Genomic DNA, 19,619 nt, shown 5'->3' with positions numbered 1-19,619 from the left:
GAGAAGAAACACGATTGTTGCTCCCTGTCCAAAAGAGATCCTATAGTAGGCTGTAAAATCTTTGTAAAGCACATTGTTACTCAGGACTAGGGTGTCCTGTGACTGACCAAGAAACACAGAGATCCCCTAGGATTACTTTAAAAATAGTTGTGTTTTGAGGTTTGTCTGGCAAGTGATGAGGTGGGTTATTTCACGGGTAGCAGCTGGAAGACCCTTCCAGGCTTTGGATGCAACAGCTGGAAGTCTTCCACCTATGTTTTCTTAAATCTGAGGACCAGCAGTAAATCTTCCTATCATGTAGAGCCCTGTAGGGATGTGGTTAGTGAAGAAATGACATGTGAGAACTGACACGAGGATCGCTTTGACAAAGGCCAGGAGCTTTGAAAGTGGACTCTCAGAGATACAAGAACTTTAATGAAGACTTAGAATTCTTCCTAATGGCGGGGCGGGGGGGGGGTGGGTACTGTTATGTTATGGTGCCAATGTATGTGCGTGATATTATGCAAGCAGCAACATTATGAATATATTGAAGCTTGCCAAGAGTAAGCAGAGACCCCAAGGAGGAAATCCCTAATCTGAAATGTTTAAATAATAATCTAATGTTAGTGCGCTGGAAGAAGCAGCAGGAGTATTTGATTGTTTTTAAAAGAAGGAAACTGGTACTGTGGACTGTGTAGTGGAAAGGACAGTTGGGAATGGAGGGGTGGAAGTGCTGAATTTTTGGGTTTAGGTGGAGAGCCAAGTGTAGTCATGAGCCTAAGAGGAGTCCAGGAAACTACAAGTCCCTTACAAAATATGTGGATCAAATGCTATCATCCAACCGCATATTCTAATAAACTATCTATCGTGCTTTTAACAAATTCTATAGCTACATTCAATGAATCTTAGTAATCACAATAGCCCTCTTAAACTCTCAACAGTAATGTTACCACAATATTAAATGTACAAAATCAATTTTTATTTATAATGTAAGTCTTAAATGGTGCAACATGCAGAAGTTATTTTTTAATTATCAATCAATATTTAAACAGTACATTCAAAGCTTGTACAGTAAATATTACAATAAAAAGGTTAAAACCAAAACATTTTATGAATAGAAAAGTCGACGTAGCGTTTCGGTGAATTTCGGATTAGTCCCCTTCAGGACAAGGTTTTCTACAATTTAATTTACAAAAAAAACCCATCAAATTAAGTCCTGATTCTGTGTACATTACTGTTGGTGCATTATTCACATAGCTAAAACAATCTCAAATACTACTCTGGCTTCTTCAATAATCCATGTACATAAAAAGCTGTTATCTGGATTTAGAGGGAGCATAGAGACAGTATCCATGGCATTGTGGTGGAATCCGTAAACATTTTAATTAAAGGTCCTATCTCTACATTGTTCATGGCATTTTGTTAGCAAGACATTATAACGAAGCAATACATACTATCACATGGCGGCATCTTATCCCTCCATCACACTCCTATCTCTGTTAGTGACATCTGACATATGTTTATATAATCAACCTGTCGGGAAGATATCCATACAGTGTATCCCCCTTTTTAGTTCGGATGGGATCCACCTTACTCCATTAAACTCAAAGAGTCCTGAAATAAGACCCATTTCATTAAAAAATACTGATAGTTAAACCAGATGCTGCTGTGACATTGGCTTAAGATTAGCAACTCAGTCGACTCAGGCTGCTAAAGGAGTTACATGAATGTTAGAAACTTGTAGGACACCAAATTCTGTGGCCTTGAATGAGTGTTGGAAAGGGGTGTTCTGACTACCTGCAGACTTCCTTATCAACAGGGAGAGCACAATGAGAAAGCTGAATCTTTAAGGCCACAGTAGGCTAAGCGATTAATAAGGATGGAGTGGGACACTTAAAGCACCTGAGGTCTAAAAATAAGTATGGTGTTGCTGTTGGTGTCCTGTTAGTTGAATGTCATTTGTAGCCAAAATAAACTGTTGTAAGCAGTAGCCAAGTTTTCATAATTGGGGAAGGGGTAGCAGTAAACATGGTTAGATTTGAAGGAAAGTCACATTTGTTGAATAACCATATGTTCAGTAGTTTGAGGTAAATGAAAGCAAAGAAATTAGATTGCAAGATCTGTGCTGGGCTTCTTGAAGATTGGAACTACTACTGCTTTCTTCCAGTCAAGATGTCTTTTTCCTAAATTTCAAGCAGAGCTACATATTGCAGTAAGAGCTGGAACAATCTAAGGGGCTTTTGACTAAATGCATAGCACTTGGGGGTAAGAGGGAATCCTCATGCAAATTTGCTGATGGCAAAGAAAATGTTTTAGTGTAGTTAGCGTTGGAGAGTAAAACCTTGTTTTTTGAGGTGGGTGGCAAGGTATATTTGGAGAGGGTAGCTAGGAGTTTCTCCCGATGAGAAATTGCAGGATAGTTTTAATCCAATAAATTGGTGTCCTCCAAGTGCTGTTGCGAGAATGGGGTTGTGGATTTAGAGAATTGGTTAACCGGGTTCCAGCACGAAGTCCACAAAACAGCAGCTTCAATCCAAAAGTGTATTCACGCAAATATTTACCTGAGATTTTTTTATTAATGTTTGCCTCTCTGATGTCCCACTGTGCCAAGAGATAGATTTTTTTTCCCTTCGATTTCTGCACTCTACTGCTCTTTTCATCCCTGTAACATTATGCATGCCCTTCTCTACTCAAGCATAGCCCTCTCTGAACAGACCTGCTGTTCATTGTGGTGATGTTCACATATTAATCCCTTTTTGCTTCCTTCCACCCAACCATTTTATTTCTGGACCTGCTACATTGAACAGCATTTACTTCATTTGTAGGTCTCGCCTGAGCCGGCACGCATGCATTGCTCTGCAAAGCTTCTAGTAAGGACTTTCAACTCTGACCACAAGCTCGTGCTTTTTTTTTTGCTCACAGGCTATTGGCCTTTGCGGGCGTCTTTCTAAGAAAGACGTACAAAAGTGGGTGGTGATGGGACGGAGCATCAGAACCAATCAAACACTCACACCCAGTCAACAGATCTGGGTTTGATCCATCACCGTTCTTTAGCCCACTCTGCCACCCCAGTTCAGACATGGCCATATGCAAATCAGTCTGACCCTGTGCCTCATGGGAACAGTCCAGCCCGAACTGCCAAGCCATGCCTTCCCTGGACCGGAAACAAGCTTCTTAGGACCGGTTTCTGGCATTTCAGCCGTCTTCAGCCAGGCTTGCTTGAATCCAGTGGCAAAGTGAGCAAGGGACTCACGTCTGAGCATACCCTGCCAACTTATGGCGAACAAAGCGGTACAAAAGTGGGTGGTGATGGACGGAGCATCAGAACCAATCAAACACTCACACCCAGTCAACAGATCTGGGTTTGATCCATCACCGTTCTTTAGCCTATGGCCATGTCTGAACTGGGGTGGCAGAGTGGGCTAAAGAACGGTGATGGATCAAACCCAGATCTGTTGACTGGGTGTGAGTGTTTGATTGGTTCTGATGCTCCGTCCATCACCACCCCCTTTTGTACCGCTTTCTAAGAAAGACCGCATGCAATTGGCCAAAGGCGGGTTCATGTCCCGCTTTCTCTCTCCCCTGGCCTAAGGAGCTCGGGAGCGAGCAGCAGCGCGGCTGGGTGCCAGCTGCATACCTCACATTCTTTGCAGTGCGCGCACAACTCCCGGGCTTGTCTTTTGCATCCTGAATGCCTCTAATATTCAACACAGTAACGTCTATCGTCGGACCGAGTGCTTCCTTCTCCTAGCCGAGTCGTTTATTCTTGGAGAGCAGTCTTTTTTGGAGAGGAGTCTTTTTATTGTATTAGTGATTCTTTTATTTCTGTAGAAAAGTCATTTAATTCCTTTTGCTGAGTCGTTTATAGTTGTAATCAGTCCTTGGTGATTCAGTTACTTCTAGACATGAAGATTCGTAGGAAGAAGCGTCAAGTTCACAAATGATTTTATCAATCCAATACTGAAGTCAAAGTTTGTTTATTTTCAAGAAGATTTTTTTCACACAATTCAAGTTTCAACAGAATCCAATATTTTCCAAAAGGAGTTTCTCAAAATTTTAAGTTCTGACAGAATCCAATTATTTTTATTTTTGCCTGTCAGAAAATGATTGTTATTTTGTCATTAGTATTGATTAGATTTATGTATCTATAACATGAATGTGCAAAAATAGATACTGTATACTTAGAACTAGATTGTGATTTTCTATTTATTACCTTACAGCCCTGAAGAAGTCCTAGGAGGAAGAAACGCGTAGGCTGTTTCTGAGTTGTGATTATTCACTTTCAAGAAAGTATTGAATTTGGATGAAACATATGCCTATATTGATCTTGTTGAAACTTGAATTTTGTTAAAAAATATCGTCTTGAAAATAAACTTGGACTTCAGTATTGGATTGATAAGATCATTTGAATTTGACGCTCCTTCCTACAAATCTTCATATATTTGGAATAATTTGATCTTGATGGTAGACCATTGGAAGAGGAGCGCCTGACTCATACATATAATCTTCTACTATTCATGTACATCTCACCAGTGCCCTGGAGTATCAATGGGTTGGGCCGGCCGAGGATATCACCGTGGTGAGGCTGTCCCCACAGTACCACCGAGGTGTAGGAGCAGGGAATAAATGGGATGAGAGAATTTCTGTCATACAGTATTACTGGCGTCCAAAGAAGGGCCATTGTGTACCCAATTCTACTGCCTGGGTAGAAGCCAGAGCAGCCAATGGCAGCCACCGAGATTGCAGACTCAGACTACCACAGGATGAGGGGAGCCAAGTTAACACTATTACTGGTGACGCCTGGGTCACATGACCCAATTCTGTGTATACATCGGAAAGTATTGTAGGATTGCTAAATGGCAGGTTCTTGCCAAATGTGGACAGTTTTATCCATGTTTAGCTTGTTTGCTGCTAATCATATTGCCATATCTCTGCTCCTGCCCCTCTGCACTCACAAACTGCCCTCTCAATGGTGCAGCCTGTGCAGTGGCACCAGAGGTCTGGGGGCCCATGAACCCCTGATTAATATTTTTTACTATTGTTACCAACAGTTCAAAGGACACTTTCATTGCTTGCATTACAGCCCATTGCACCTTTGCTAGACTACTTTTCTTTCTATGCTCACCGAGAATGCCAAATGCTGGATAGGATAGAGATAAAAGCATTTTGGTGATTATTTAACCTACAGAAGCCTTCTCCCGCACAGATCCGTTGAGTTTGGTCTTGTTAACCAAGATGTATCCAGAAGAGCAACAGCAGTAAACCAGCATTGGCATAGCTAATGGGTCTCCCTTTTGGGACCTTATAAGTATTTAGTTATGCAGCACAATATCCTAGGTGCAAAAACAACTGTTGCATGTCTAAACACTTATAAGGTCCCAAAGGCGAGACCTATTGGCTATGCCAATGCTTTTTTTTCAGTATGTCCCTCCACAATGGTGCCCAGAGTCTGCGTATTCTTGTTTTCCAACTCCTCTGCTTGTCCTACATTTCTACTTTCGTTGTGGCCTTGTGCTTTAAGGCAGGAAATTGTGCAGCTCCAAATATCTTTGATAAACTTATCACTTGTTAAAATGTTTTTAATGTGTCCAAGACTTACTTTAGACTTATTGGGGGCTTATTTGTCAGTCTCCAACTAAGAACCAGCATTGGCAAAGCCAGTAGCTCTTGCCTTTGGAACTTATTGCTTTGCCAATGCCGCCTAGCCATAAATTACAGCATGATGCAGTAGTTTCATAGGGGCAGGCGCATGCTGTACTATGAATGCATGGCTGCAAAATTGCACATGTGCCATTTTTTTTATTTACCAATGTGCGATGGATTGGTAAATGGGAGGGGTGTGGAAAGACATGGAAGTATCACAACTGCTTTTAAGGTGGGTGAGCAGGCAAGTTTGATGCCTGGGCCTCTGCTACCCTCCCCTCCCCAAACAAAAATAGTGTACGGGTGGGACAGCGATGAGGGGCAGCAATGGGCTGTTTAAGCAGAACTTGAGGGAGACAAGTGGGTGGAAGCAGCACTAGATTGAGGAGCAAGAAGGCAATGTGGGAAGGAGATGCATAGAAGAGCAAGCAAACCAGGAAGAGGGTAAGGGAGAAGCACATAGTAGTGAGGGCCACAGAGCGTAGTGGGGAGGAGAGAAGTACACAAGGGAGACAGCTGTAAAGCACATGCACACTTAAGTGCTTACCCAAAAAGAAACCAATGGTGCTCAAAACTTAAGCAGTGGAAGGTCGAAAGCTAATGATTTAAAAGTAAGCAAAGGAGTGGCACAGCCAAACCATGGTATGCAGTGGGTGGGCTCGAAGCCCACTGTAAACTGACAATAGGCCTAATCGGCAACCAGACAGGTTGCCCTGTCTGGTAGGCAAGACCTATAGAGGATAATTCTTAATTCAAGTCATTTACTTTCTTTCCTAGACCTGTAAAGGTAAAGATGGCAAGCTTCATGCAAATCTGGTATGTCCTGTTGATGTGGAAGAAGTCCCTGAAAGAACTTTGCCTGACATTCAGAGTACAGAAGAGGCCATACGGTTACTGCAAGCTGCTAAAAAACAGAGCAAGCCATTCTTTCTTGCAGTTGGGTATCACAAACCTCACATCCCTTTCAGGTACCCAAAGGTGAGTGGCTGCCTTTTTATAACTGTCTTTATAGGTTCCAGAACAATAAGTGGACTCTCCATCCTTGCAGGATATGTGTGCTAGAGTAACCTAATTTTAATTGGTTTCATTTAATTGCTCTGTGCTTTTTTTTTTTTTTTTTCTTTTTTTTCCTCTAGGCCTAAATTTTAATATACCCACAAACGGCCTTTTGTGAACCTCCTTCCATGCCTGCCATACCTATTATACTGCAGTAGAAGGAACCACATACAACGTGGTTAATTTATTTTGAATTGCAATCCATAGCACATTTGTTTCTGGGGGCATTGCCCCACAGATGAGCCCCATCTGTGACACCAGCATACAGTGCCCATTCTCCTGCTCTTACGCCCTCCTGAATCTGTGTGGTTTGAACATTCACATGCTCTGTATCCTCACATTTCAATCTTGGCAGTTATGGAGGCTGTAGTTTCACCTGCATTGGAATTTCTTTCACCAGGTTGAAGCTTTTTATTTCGGGAAGTTTCTATTTTGTATCCTCCTTGGGAGGCAAGTCTTGTTAGTACTGCGGGCTCGTGTTGGTTGGATACCACTGGCGTTGAAGCAACCATGCGAATCAGACGGATGTTGCAGAGTGCTTAATTCCTTTAAAGAAGGGCAACCAGGGTAATGCAGATTAGAAGTTGCTGTGTCTTTAACTGTTGAATGACTGTTCAATGACTGTTGGGCTAGTATTGACGAGTAGTGAAGTCTATCTGGAGTTTGCCACACATGATGGGCGAATCGCATAAGGTTGTACCAATGGCAGCATTTTATGACTAACACTACTGCATTTATGTCGTATCGGAAAGGTTTGGGATTTTATAAAATATTTGATTGTCAAAGGGGTGCAGTGCTTAAATCTACCGGTCCTGTATACAAATCCACTTGGACCAATGGAATATGCAAATTATGACTGCCTTCTTATTCAATCAGAGGTGTGATATCTTCTGATTATGCTTGGGCTCTGGTCATGTCAGGGTTGAGTTGTAGCAAGGCTTTGATTATGCTGACTTTCTTTTATTGATAAATATTTGATTATTGACAGGCCATTTGTATTCAGACGCTCTGTTTATTAATGAGCTCTGTTCACAATACCAAATCAAAGTAGGGCTCTGACTATGCCAGCACATATGTTATGTCAGTGTTGTGATTATAGCAGAGTTTAGGACCTATCATTCTTATCATTGTTCTTTTCTTGGTTTACGTTATGAAGAAGCGTCTTCTGAATTACTTTTCCAGATATACCTTTAGAGCATTCACTCTAATTCAGTATTGCTGTAGAAACTATTATATTTGCAGTCCTGTGTCTGACATTCTCTAGTTGAGCACCTTGTTTAATTCTTGGGACACTTCCTTGTCCCTGTGCTTCAGTTGTTTGCCATAATCGTGAACATCTACCAAGTGCTGGATTAATGGTTGTCTTACACTTTACATCTAGATGTACTTTGGAAATGTTAGGAGTCAGATTATCAAAGCTATTTACGTACGTAAACTTGATTTGCGTGTGCAAAAGCGGATTTGTGGACTCCTTAAAAGATTAGCTACATCAAGATTTTATTTTGAGCTAATCTACTCGTGGGCTGAAATGGGTGGGAAGTTGTAGTTCCATGACTTCCTTGTGCGTTTAATGTTTAAGGACCTTCACCAAATTCTAACACGTTCTTCTCCGTTGAGTGTTGGAAATATACTCCAGCATAGGCAGTAGTAAAATGTTTTCCAGGGTGGGCTTGGACCCACATTCTCCTAATATGAAGATGTTGGTGTAATGAAAGCAGTGCTACTATGGGTTAAATATTTTCCCAATGTGGGGAAATGTTATAATGAGAATTTGCACCTAATCTGCAGGTTTTCACATGATACCAATTGTTCAATCACTTTCTTCAGAGTGACCTTATTTATTTGAACGTTTTTATATAGCGGAAACGGGAATCACAGTGCTTTACAGGAGTTTGGAAAGCAGCAACCAATACACCAAAAAAATAATCAATTACAGGATATACTACATCCCCAGCTGATTGCGGGCAGAGGGGTAGTAGCTACACAATGTCAGGACTGAGAGCGAAGACAGCACAACAATACCTTCCATCCTCTGTGTGCCTTCTGAGTATAGCCTCTCGTTTTCGTTCCTGTCTGCCTTAGTCATTCTTATTGTAATTCTTCAAATGGCTGATGCCTCATGTCTTAAATCACATATCCCCCCCCTTTTTTATTTTTAAACCCTATTCTTGCAACCTATCAAGATCAAACCACTGCAAGCCTACTTATCTCAGCAACTATTTGCCTGAAACCACTCTGCCCCCACTAGAAATACCACATAACTAGTATTAATCTTAATTTACACAAACTAGAGTAAATGCATGGAATGTTTTTTGAAAACACATGACTAATTTCAGTAACTAACCAACCATACCGCTAACCTTCGGTTCTGGATTTGTGTGCTACTCGTCGTAAAGAGATTCATACCATTGACCCAATTAATGAAAGTAGATGAAGTGCTGCAAATGTACTGCTTTAGCACTGCTCATACATTTTTGTTATGTTTGGCTAGCGTGGCTATTCACCTGGTAGGGTATCCAGGTGCTGGAGGCTTAGCATTGGGAGTCCGCCATGAGGAATTAGTTGAAGAGCCAGGTCTTCAGATTCTTGAATTCAAGTGAGAAGGCCCTGATTAGGACAGATTGTTCAGGTCTTGAGTGAGATGTAGGAAGAAACTAGACTGTCTGTTCTGCATTGGCAGATTCGGGGGGTGTGAGGGGCTAAGCATAGGTGTCTGGGTTGGAGTAAGTGGCAGCAGTTAAGGTATGTTGGTCCGATGTTGTGCAGTGTCCTGTATGCGTTCAGGAGGAGTTTGCATTGGTAGCGTTTTTTGTATGACGAGCCACAAAACTGAGATGTGGTGTCGTGGGAGGTCGAGGAGGAGTCTCGATGCACCATTCTGAATGGTGTGGAGGAAATAGTTTAGATACCGGTGTAGAGTTATTTCCTGTAGCCTAATCTGATTATTATAAGAGCTTGCGTGATAAGTGTGGTGTGTTCTGGAGTATGTTATTGAAACTTAATATAGTGCTGCAACTCACCCCCCCAAAGGGGCATCTCGGTGTTTGGTCTGTTCTAATGGAGGTTTCCCGACTCATCTGCTACCCTGGCTTGATGTCTTTTAAAGCCTGACAACTCTGTGCATGCCCTAATATATGGGGCACAAGGCAAGAACAGCCCTAGAAGATCTTGTGGAGCATGCATAATGTATATGGAAGCAGGAGGAGCTGACTGCGTTAACCTGTGCTGTCCTGTTGTGATTATTGTGTAGAATGAATTCCAGGTGTCTTGTGGTGTTGGTTGGTTTGTATCTGAGCTCTGATGGCCCCCAGGGGGAGTCCCAAGGAGAGTTCTTGTCCTGACAATCCACACTTCCGTCTTATCGGAGTTGACTTTCTGGCAGTTGGCTCTTAAGTCTGCTATGCTGACCAAGCAGTCAGTGAAGATGACTTTGGTGGCTTATGTTATAATGGAGATGCCGGTTTGGAGAGTTTTTTGTCCTGTAGATGTTTAAAAACGCTGGGCTTAGCAATGAACCCTGGGGCAGTCTGCAGATCCGATTCCTAGTTTCTGATGTGTAGGATAGTAGTCTAATTTGCTGTGTTCTTTCTGTGAGGAAGGAGCAAATCCAGTTGTTGGATGCATTTTGTTGTTCAATCTTTTGAGTGTGTGGTGGTAGACTGTATCAGACACATGAGCCGTCCAGAAGAACTGTGGTTTCTCCACTGTCCAGTAGTGTGCAGATTTTGTCAGTGGCTGTGATGAGAGCTATTTTTGTGCTTTGGTTGCTCCAAAAACCTGATTGGGTGGAGTTTGAGGTGGCTGGGAAGTTGTTTGATGGCCTTCTCTATCATTTTGGCTGGGAATTGGAGCAGGGAGATGGGTCAGAAGTTGTACAGCTTGCTGGGTTCGGCCATAGGGTTTTTTTAAGGAGCGGATTGATGGCTGCTTGTTTCAATCTACTTGGAGTGTGGAGCATTTATTAGGTGTTGATGTGGGTGAGGATGTTTCTGATCGGTGGTCCTCCCATGTTGTACTTATGTTTGGGGGCATGGGTCCACTGGGGCCCCTGAATTATCTGTTAACGATTCCTGTGGTATCTTCTTCGGTCAGCGTTTTCTATTCAGTCAGGTGATTGTCTTGGTTGGTGATGAGGTCTTTGGGTATCAGATTGTTAAATGTAGCTGTAGGTTTTTTTCTAGCTTGCTGTAGAAGAAGCTCAACCACTTGTTTCAACGTTCATGTTAATGTGTTGGCGGCAGCCCTGGGTAGTATGTTCTTTAGTGATCGAGATGATCTCTTTGCAGCTGCTGGAGCTTGCTTCTATGCATTCAGTTAGTGCCCTTCTTTTGGTTTCTCACAGGAGTTGGTGTTAGCGCCAGGCAGGTCTTATCGGTGGTTCTGGTGTCTGCTTTGTGGTTGGATCTCCATTTTTCTTTCCAGCTATCTGCATTGGCATTTAGATTCTTGAAGGTGGTTTGTAGATTCTTTGTCTATTTGATGGGCACGAGTGAGTCTGCACAGTTCATATTTCATTAATTGAAGTTTCTTTTGCCCTTTTCTCTGTGGTGCTGGGTTGGTCCATCTGAGGGTCAGAGTCTGCCTCTGATACTTTGTTCCAGCTTCGGCTGGGTAGGTTGATGCTGGTGGGTCAGTTTACTTGTGGCATGGTGATTTGGAAGTGTATTATGGAGTGGTTGGTCCATATTGGTGGTGAGGTGGCATTGTACATGATCTTGTTGGTGGTAAAGTGTGGATCCAGAGCATGTCCTGCGATGTGTGGAAGGTGTGACGAGCTGGGTGAGTCCGATGTTGCGACCTTCGCGTAGGTTGTGGAGCAGTGGTCCGTGGGGTACTCTAGGCGGAAATTGAAGTCACCGAGTAGTATGAGGTCTTTGGAATTGATAGCAAAGGGATCAATGAAGTATGTAATGGGATGGGTTAAATTGGTTTGTGTTTTTTTTTCTTCTTTTCTTTTCAGGGTGAAGCTATTGTTTGTAGGGAAAGTGGATCTGTTCCATGTAGGGGCTGTCCGTGTCCATGGATGTGGCACATTTGACTTCCTTGAGATTCGGTCTTTTCCTGGTTTGTCAAGGCATCTTGGCGTATGATCTTGTAGCCCACTAGGACGGCCATGGATAAGTTAGAAGCTGGCATGTGGATGAGCCACGTTGCTGGAGTGGGGATGTGTTTCCGGTTCTTCTCTCCCTCTTCCCCATAATTCTCAAAGTGCAGACTAGGGCGTCGTACTGCAGGAACTGGCCCACTGGCAGACCATATTGATCCGCCATTTCTGCAAAGTGATCAATGTCTTTTCCTGGTAGAAGTCAAGGTGACCCTAATGAATACTAAAATAATTTTGTGAGAAGTTGGCCTGGTATATGATGCTCACTAGTTAAAGTGATAACCTTGTACCATGCCAAGAAACCCTTATGGTGTGGTTGTAAGTCAACCTTTTCGGACTAGCTGCCCTAGTGGTAGCGTAGGCTAAGCAGTCTTTGAGGCTAAACTCGTGAAGCGTGTTAAGCCAGCTGTTTTACCAAATGCAACCCCCTTTTATACCAATGAAAGGACACCACACAGATATTCAAAATATATATGTATTTATTTCTCAAAGTAACCCCTAGTCTCTTTATGAGCACAAATCGTCAAACAAGATTACAGTAGAATACACAGAAGTTGCACTTTATATGGATAGGCCCTGGTGGCCGCTCGAACCATATACTAAAATAGTGGTATAAGTACCACGAACAGAAAAGGGGAAAAGGCCTAGGGCCTCTAGAATCGCTGGGCCTACAAGGAGCTAACTTCAGTTAGTGACCAGGAGGTCCACAGGTGGCGTGTGCAGAGCAAATAGTCACACGCGTGCTCCCATAGGTTTCAATGGGTGCGTAAAAAGTACAAAGTTACTGCAAAGAGGATCTTCCGGATGGACTAGGAACTCAAGATTTGGAACACAGGCACTAGAGATGTAATACTACACTTGGGCACAGGAGTGCCAGCTTTACCTCCCCCACAGGAAGCGGGTGCATAGGCCTCGAAGTGCGTCGGGTTTCTTCTATCTGTTCCGTGGAGCCTGAAGACAAAGATGCTGCAGGCGGTCGGTCCGGGAGAGATGCGGTGGATCCAAGAGTGGATCGGAGATGTTGAAGACCTGTAAGCAGAGGGGACAGTGTTCAGTCACTAGCCAGTGACCGGCGTGGCACCAGGTGGGTACCAGGCAATGTCGGGTGCAAACAGGAAGAAAGGTGTAGCTTGTCTCTGCAGCCACGTGGTCCCGGGAGGTCGACGTCCAGGAGTCTGTTCACGAGCTGTCCCATGCAGGCTCTCGCTGTCGGCGACTTGATCGAAGCAAACAAGCCTTGGCGAAAGCAATTGTTGTAGGAGATGAAATAAGCTGATGGTTCTGACCAGCAAGGTCAGAGGGACTGCTCCTTTGGAGGGGAGCAAGGGCCAGTCTGGAGCAACCAGACCAGCGGTGTATTTCGTGAAGTTCGTCGACAAGATGGCTACTAGCCAGCGGGCCAGCAACCGGTTAGGCGCGTCGAGTGGCAAAATGCAGAAGGGCCCCACGCAGATCGTGGAGATGCTGGAGGGCTCACCTTTTGGTGCAGATGCTGCTCGGGTGTTGAGCTTCTCAGTTCCCAAAGCACAACTTGGAGGGAGCCTCGGTTGTTGCACTTGTCAGCTTGTCGTGGTCGTTTCAAGATGGCTGGCTCCACGTGTCTCGGTGCCTCCACGGGTCTCCTCTTTTCAGGGACTGTGGATCGGGCGGTGAGAGGTCTGGAGGTCCAGGTCTTGTCAGTCTCTGGTCTCGGGCTCCGGCGGGAGGCGGCGGCAAAGCAGACGTTGATTCGCTGGATGGTGCTTGCGTTAGCAAGGTGGTCACTCCCTGACCACAGGGGAGATTTTATTCAGTCTTCTGTGCAGCAGAATGTCGAAGTTCCCGTCTTCTTCTTAGTTTCAAGTTGATTCCAGGATGTCTGAAGTCTTAGGACACAGCTCCTACCTTTAAGCGGATTCTAGGGGCCGGACTACCTGCTAGGTCCCTCCCTATGGGTGGGACCAGGAAGGGGGGTGGTTACACCCCAATCCTTTGTCCAGCTCGCCCCAGGCCCGGGACTGGTGTGCCCCAGGACCGGTTTGAACTGGCATATGCACCGAGGCTCCTTGTGAGCCACAGGCATGTCTGGTTTCTTTCAAGCCCTACCTGACCAATACACAAAATCCTGTCTGGGGTGGTGCATGCACCTCCCCTGGCAGGAAACCCTTTGTCCACACCTCCCAAGCTGGAAGGACTCCCAGCAGCAGGAGGGCAGACTTGTGTCTGTGGTGGCAGCATCCATTTTGTGGAGCTGAGGCTATGTCTGATTTTACCCGGGTTTCAGGTACTGTACATGTCGTGTCCCTCTAGAAGGGTGGAATTCTAACCCCGTCGCCAGAATTGGCGAGGGGTTAGTATTCCAATTCGTATGACACCTTACTCGACATGTTTTGATAAAGCCAAACCTAAGATAGCATGTAACCGCGAGGTTCATAATGCACTTAAGAGTATGGTATGACGATATCTGGAAACAGTTGAAGGAAGTTGTTCCGACCACTGCAGACAGGCTCAGCTCATGCCAGAGCACCATCTCACACGGAACCAAGCACTCTGCCTTCAGGATTGTTAAGGCCTGCCATAGGAGTGACTTATAGGTTACCAGGTGTCCCATTTAAGGTTAGGTATACTACACCTAAGTAAGAGGTGATTACACCAACTTACCCCAGCTGAGTGAACAGCCAGTTGTGTCAAATTGTTAGGCCAAGCCTGGGGTGGCATAATACATGCTTCAGCCCCTGGCAGGCCTTGGGTACACCAATGCCCTGGGTACCTAGTGTACACTGGTACAGGGGCTGACAGGGTGATCCACTTCCAATTGGTTATGCACCTAGGGTGCATAGTTTTAATTTAGTAGAGAGAACAGCAGGCTGTGGGTCTGATTGGCAGGCCCACAGCCTCAATATGTCAAAAACCAGTGAAGCAAAAAGCAAAAATTTGGGGTGACCATAGGATAGCAGACCCTACTCTCCTACAAATTTGATCAGTAGAATTATTGAACTGATACCTTAACTGTATAGACTGTTACGATGGAGAGTTAGTAACTTGCCTAGAAGGAAGCTTCTACATGAGAAATAGAGTACCTCATTAATTGTAACAAATACATTATTGTGAAATGGGAGGATTTAAAATGTGTATCATGATGATTTTCACGCAACTTTACCTGCAGCATTGAACGCAGTTCTCTTCCACTTAATATGGATGTGTATGGCACACTGCGTACCATGAGTTGTTGACCAATAAATTGCTGGATCTGACGGTTACTTGATTGCAGTGGTCCATTAGGACTCCGCCTCACCAAAAACCTGGGTGGGTGTAGAATTTTTTTAATTTTGATGTCGCAATGATGAGGTCTAAAGGATGAATTGTTATGCCATTAAAGGACAAGGGTCCAAAATGCATAGGATAGTTGGAGGATACAAATTGATTGGTCAGGGACTGGCCTCTGTTCAATGATTTATTTGTTAGCTTGCCATAGAGGCCATACAATATACATATCAAAACGCACACACTTCTTCGATTTAGTAACCTACTTCAATGATTTTCTTAAACGTAGCATTCACACTAATACTTTAAAAAATTCATTCATTGAGGCTAATCATAGTGATAGTGTGGAGCTGCATAGGTAATTACAAATCAACAAATTGGGTTAAATCACTAAAGGGCTTTTCGAGATGGCCCTGTTACTATAAAAGTGCTAGTGTCTGGCCAGTGACCAGCTCGGGAACGTTGGTTCTTTTAAAGACCCACTATTCCAGGTATCCAGAAAGACATCAGTTGCTGGGCCGCATAGGTAAAAAAAGAGGTTCACTATTAAAGTGCAATCTTATTCGTTGACCTCGTCAAAAGGGCATCTGGTTGGAAAATCACAAATTTTAATCATTCAAAATAAATTGCATCAATCAAATGAGCCCTCAGCATTCCACAACAAATATAGGCAGCTATAAACCAATCAACGATATGTGCAGATAAAGTAAGAACCCCCTAAAAACAGTGTTCATGCAGTTGTCTTTTTACTCCAAGCTACATGTGTGAAGGGTCTGAAATTAACCTACGATGACTTGAAAGAAGCATTCATTTTGTCCATGTATGGTTCAGATGGAAGAGGGTTCTAGTGTCCAGAGCTGGTCTATCTTCTGCCCGATAGAGTAATGAATATATATATTGCCAAAACATTTTCTTTCCAGTATCCTTTGTCATGTCTTTTTCTTCTGGTTTAAACCAGCCATCTTCACATCCTATGGTTTGGAAAACGTTAGCCACATGACTAAACCAGGATAATTTAACTTGTTTAGCTTGCACTCATACCTCTTGGATGTTGTCCAGATTAGGTTTCTGCTCTGGGATGGTTCAAATTCGTACCCAATTTTGGATGGGACGTAACGCTGCAAACTGTCCAGCGCATTCAATACCCAGCTCATGCATCCAGGAGAGCCACAGGACCAACCCAAAGTAAGCGGCGTAAAAAAACTGTTCTCTGCCTTAGCCAACCCTTTCACATTTTTATAGCACCACTGCTCTGCGCCATGCTTGCACTCTATATGAAATTGGTTCCTCTGACTTTTGGCAAAGCTGAGCACACCGCCCGCGTACTAACCCAATGTCTCATCTGTAAGGTTGAGCTGACCAAGCCAACATTGAATCAAACCTTACGCCTAGGTAATCATATAGGTGACGGGATCCAACGGGGTTCAGCTTTTGTTTTTTTTTTTGTTTTTTTTTTTTTTGCAATAGTTTTCAAATGCATTCAAGAGCTTGTGCATAGCTAGTTCTGTACATGACCGAAGCACTGCATCATCCGCAAAGAGCAGGATTGCCAATTTTGGCCCCCACAAACAAGATTTTGTGTCCTGAGGTAGTTGGCTACCTCATTAATAAATATATTAAGCAAGGCTGGTGCCAAGATGAAACCTTGTCTGGTTCCGATATTTGAAGCTTTCAGTAATTTAGCCACTTGAGCCATACCTTGCCAATTGGGTATGACTATATCATTGAATGATAGCTGACACCAGTTTTGCTGGGCAGCCCAGGTCTAGTTATGTTTGTCAAAGAAGCTTGCCGCTAACCGTATCAAAAGCTATTTTTAAATCTATAAAAGTCTAATATAGTTTTGACTTTTATATGCTGGTTTACTTCAAACCGATACACCTTGCTTTGCCAATTGTTCCTTGCCCCTTCTGGAAGCCTGCCTGCGATGTGTTGATCCCACTGTCACATAGCCAATCATCTAGGCGGGTATACAGAAGCTTGGCATATATTTTCCCTTTTGCATCGAGTAGGGAGATTGGTTGATAATTGGAGGGGATCATCCCGAGGTTCCTTGTGTAGGGGGACAATTATTGCAGATCTCCATGATGCTGGTACCCTCTTCTGGAACTATCCCATTAAAAACTGCAGTTAAAATGGGTTCCCTTAAAGAGAGCTGGGATACGGTTGGGAACTGGGACCTTGTTTTGTTTCTGGCTAAGAATTGCTAGGCGAAATTTGCTCTCAGAATTCCATAATTATGAATTTGCTTTCTAATGTCTTTGCTTTCAGGGGTATAACGCTTCGGATCTCCTCCATAAGATATTCTTTATTCAGTCCTTCATTCCCCAGTATTTTCTCAATGCTTGTTTTTTTTTTTTAGGCTAGGATGACTGTATAATGCTGGAAAATAGTTGAACAAGGAGGCAGGCATAACAGTAAACTGCAACTGTCTAGGGATAGTTTGTGAAACACCTTATTTGCTCCCAGAAGCAACTGGCGATTCTGCTTCTGAGGGCTCCCATGATTGCCTGCCAGCCAGCCCTTTACTTGTGACTGGTTTTGTTTTAGTTTTATTGGTATATTTAACAAAATGCTTGCACTTTTTCCTTAGCTCATTGAAATGGTTTTCCCCATCAGGAGTATTGTGCCTTTTTTTTTCAGCACCTATTAAAGTGCAGATTTGATCTTGCTACTCTACTGGTTCAACCCTTCTATGTACAGGGGGTTGCAATTACTGGTTGAACCATTCTATGTACATGGGATTGCGTTTACTGGTGTTCCTACAATCCTGGTCGGTTTGCCAGCCACCTTGCCTCGGAGGCAGGTTTACTAGAGTTTGAAATCTAGGAATGATCTGTGGGTCATTGAATCTCTTGACTCCTAGTAGTCATTGAGTACTTTTTGATTTCAAAGCCCTGTTTTAGCCTGTTGTGCTTATGCCATATAACAGACTTCTTGTTTAACTGTGGTGCACTTTTCTGCAGCTCTGGGACAGGAGTAACATTTGGATTTGTCATTGCTGGCACACTTAGACATGCGATCAGCGGGTCATGATCACTTTTAATTCTTTGCTCACTTATGGGGTCAACTGAAGTACTGGGTATTTTAAGCCCAGCGGTGCAGGGGAATACACCCTATGACTTCGGGGTTCTTCCTGTTTCAGACCTACAGAAACAGTCTTCTGGGTGAAGTCAAATATCAGTTTATTGGCTGCAGACCAATTACAGGCGTCCTAGAAGTACAACCGCGTGTATGTTCTCAGGAGACTGCTAAAAATCACAGAAACGGGCTTCTCCTTAAATACAGAATTTCCTCCCTCAGGCATACATTCCTAGGTTTATGGTATGGTCATTTAAAGTAGACATTACAAAACGAAAAGGCAGAGTCATGATGACCATCCCACATTCCAGTTAAACAAGCCCGTAATTATTTACCCAGCAAGGCTCAGATCCCACATCAGATATCGATAGGCCCCAATAAACGTGAGCATCTCCTGTTTTGGGAAACAAGCCATAAAGCAGGAACAGTCAGGTGTGAAAGAGATTAGCTGGAGGCTTGTGTAGGATGAAAAGACTTTATGGTGTGTATGGTGTCAAGCCCTGATGCTAATCACAGGTGGCCAGAGGACGGGGAACTCGTGAGACCAGTTTGACCTGGGGCGGCGGAGCCAAGCTGCCCAGGTCACAGAAAAGTCAAAGAAAGCCACATTTGCTCTGAAAGGCCCGTTTTTGCTTCATACTATATAGCCTATGTGAGGGCAACCATAAGATGGCCACCGATACAAAATGGAACCCACGTAGTGATGTGAAATAGCGTATACACAGTGCATTCATAGCTAAAACGTTACAAAAAGCACTTGTACATACCGCATTAACCATTCGCGGTACACTATTACCGAGATAGACAGGGGTAGGGCCCTGCCTCCTACGCGGTCCCAAATTCTAAAGTACGACACAACCAGCTGCCATGAGTCCAGATAGTTTCTAACCAATCACATTTATGTACTCTCAGTTACCAGCATCCCACTCACCTCCCCATCACAAGGTGTGGCAAACTGCCAAGTCTGAAGGCATGGAGCATCAGTTTGCTTCTCCAGCTCATTCAGTTGCCTAGCATCTCTGATTGCAAGCGGGCAAAGAGTAAATATCCATTGGGATTTGCTCCCTGAAATTGACAACACTTGAAGTGCGTGTTAATTTTGAGAACACTTGGGCAACTGTATCTGTATGGGTAGATACCCAGACAGTTAGACCACCTCCCGGTTCCCGTGTTTCTTTGCAGCTTTTGTAGTATATACAGCAAATCCTTCTGCAGCAACCTTATACAGAGCCTTCGTTTTGTGGAAATTTGAACCAATCTGAGTAACTTCGATTTCAGGCCAACGAGATTCCAAATAAGCACTTTTGGCCTAATCGTATGACTTTAGGCTAGTACCCAACTCCAGTGGATGAGGAACATAAACCAGCAATCCTTGTAGATTTCTGTTTGAGGGTTATTTGTACCCATTGTATGTTCATTCAGATAATCTATAATTCATATCGGCATAGTTTTGGATGTTCCTTTGACTTTGCTGATTAGAACTTGCATTAGACGACTGTCTGTTAACCTCCAA

General features: G+C 43.7%; 1 protein-coding gene across 1 annotated transcript in view; it reads left to right on the top strand.

Moving 5' to 3' along the window:
- Positions 1–19,619, top strand: part of IDS (iduronate 2-sulfatase) — a 109,384-nt gene that overhangs the window by 53,845 nt on the left and 35,920 nt on the right. The window contains exon 5 of the mRNA XM_085608003.1: positions 6,400–6,600. Within this exon, the coding sequence (XP_085464129.1) occupies positions 6,400–6,600 (201 nt within the window). The remainder of the gene's footprint in view (positions 1–6,399; positions 6,601–19,619) is intronic.

The sequence above is a fragment of the Triturus cristatus genome, chromosome 5_2, assembly GCF_964204655.1.
Source record: "Triturus cristatus chromosome 5_2, aTriCri1.1, whole genome shotgun sequence".
NCBI classification, from domain to species: Eukaryota; Metazoa; Chordata; class Amphibia; order Caudata; family Salamandridae; genus Triturus; species Triturus cristatus.
This window is presented reverse-complemented; position numbering and strand designations above follow the sequence as displayed.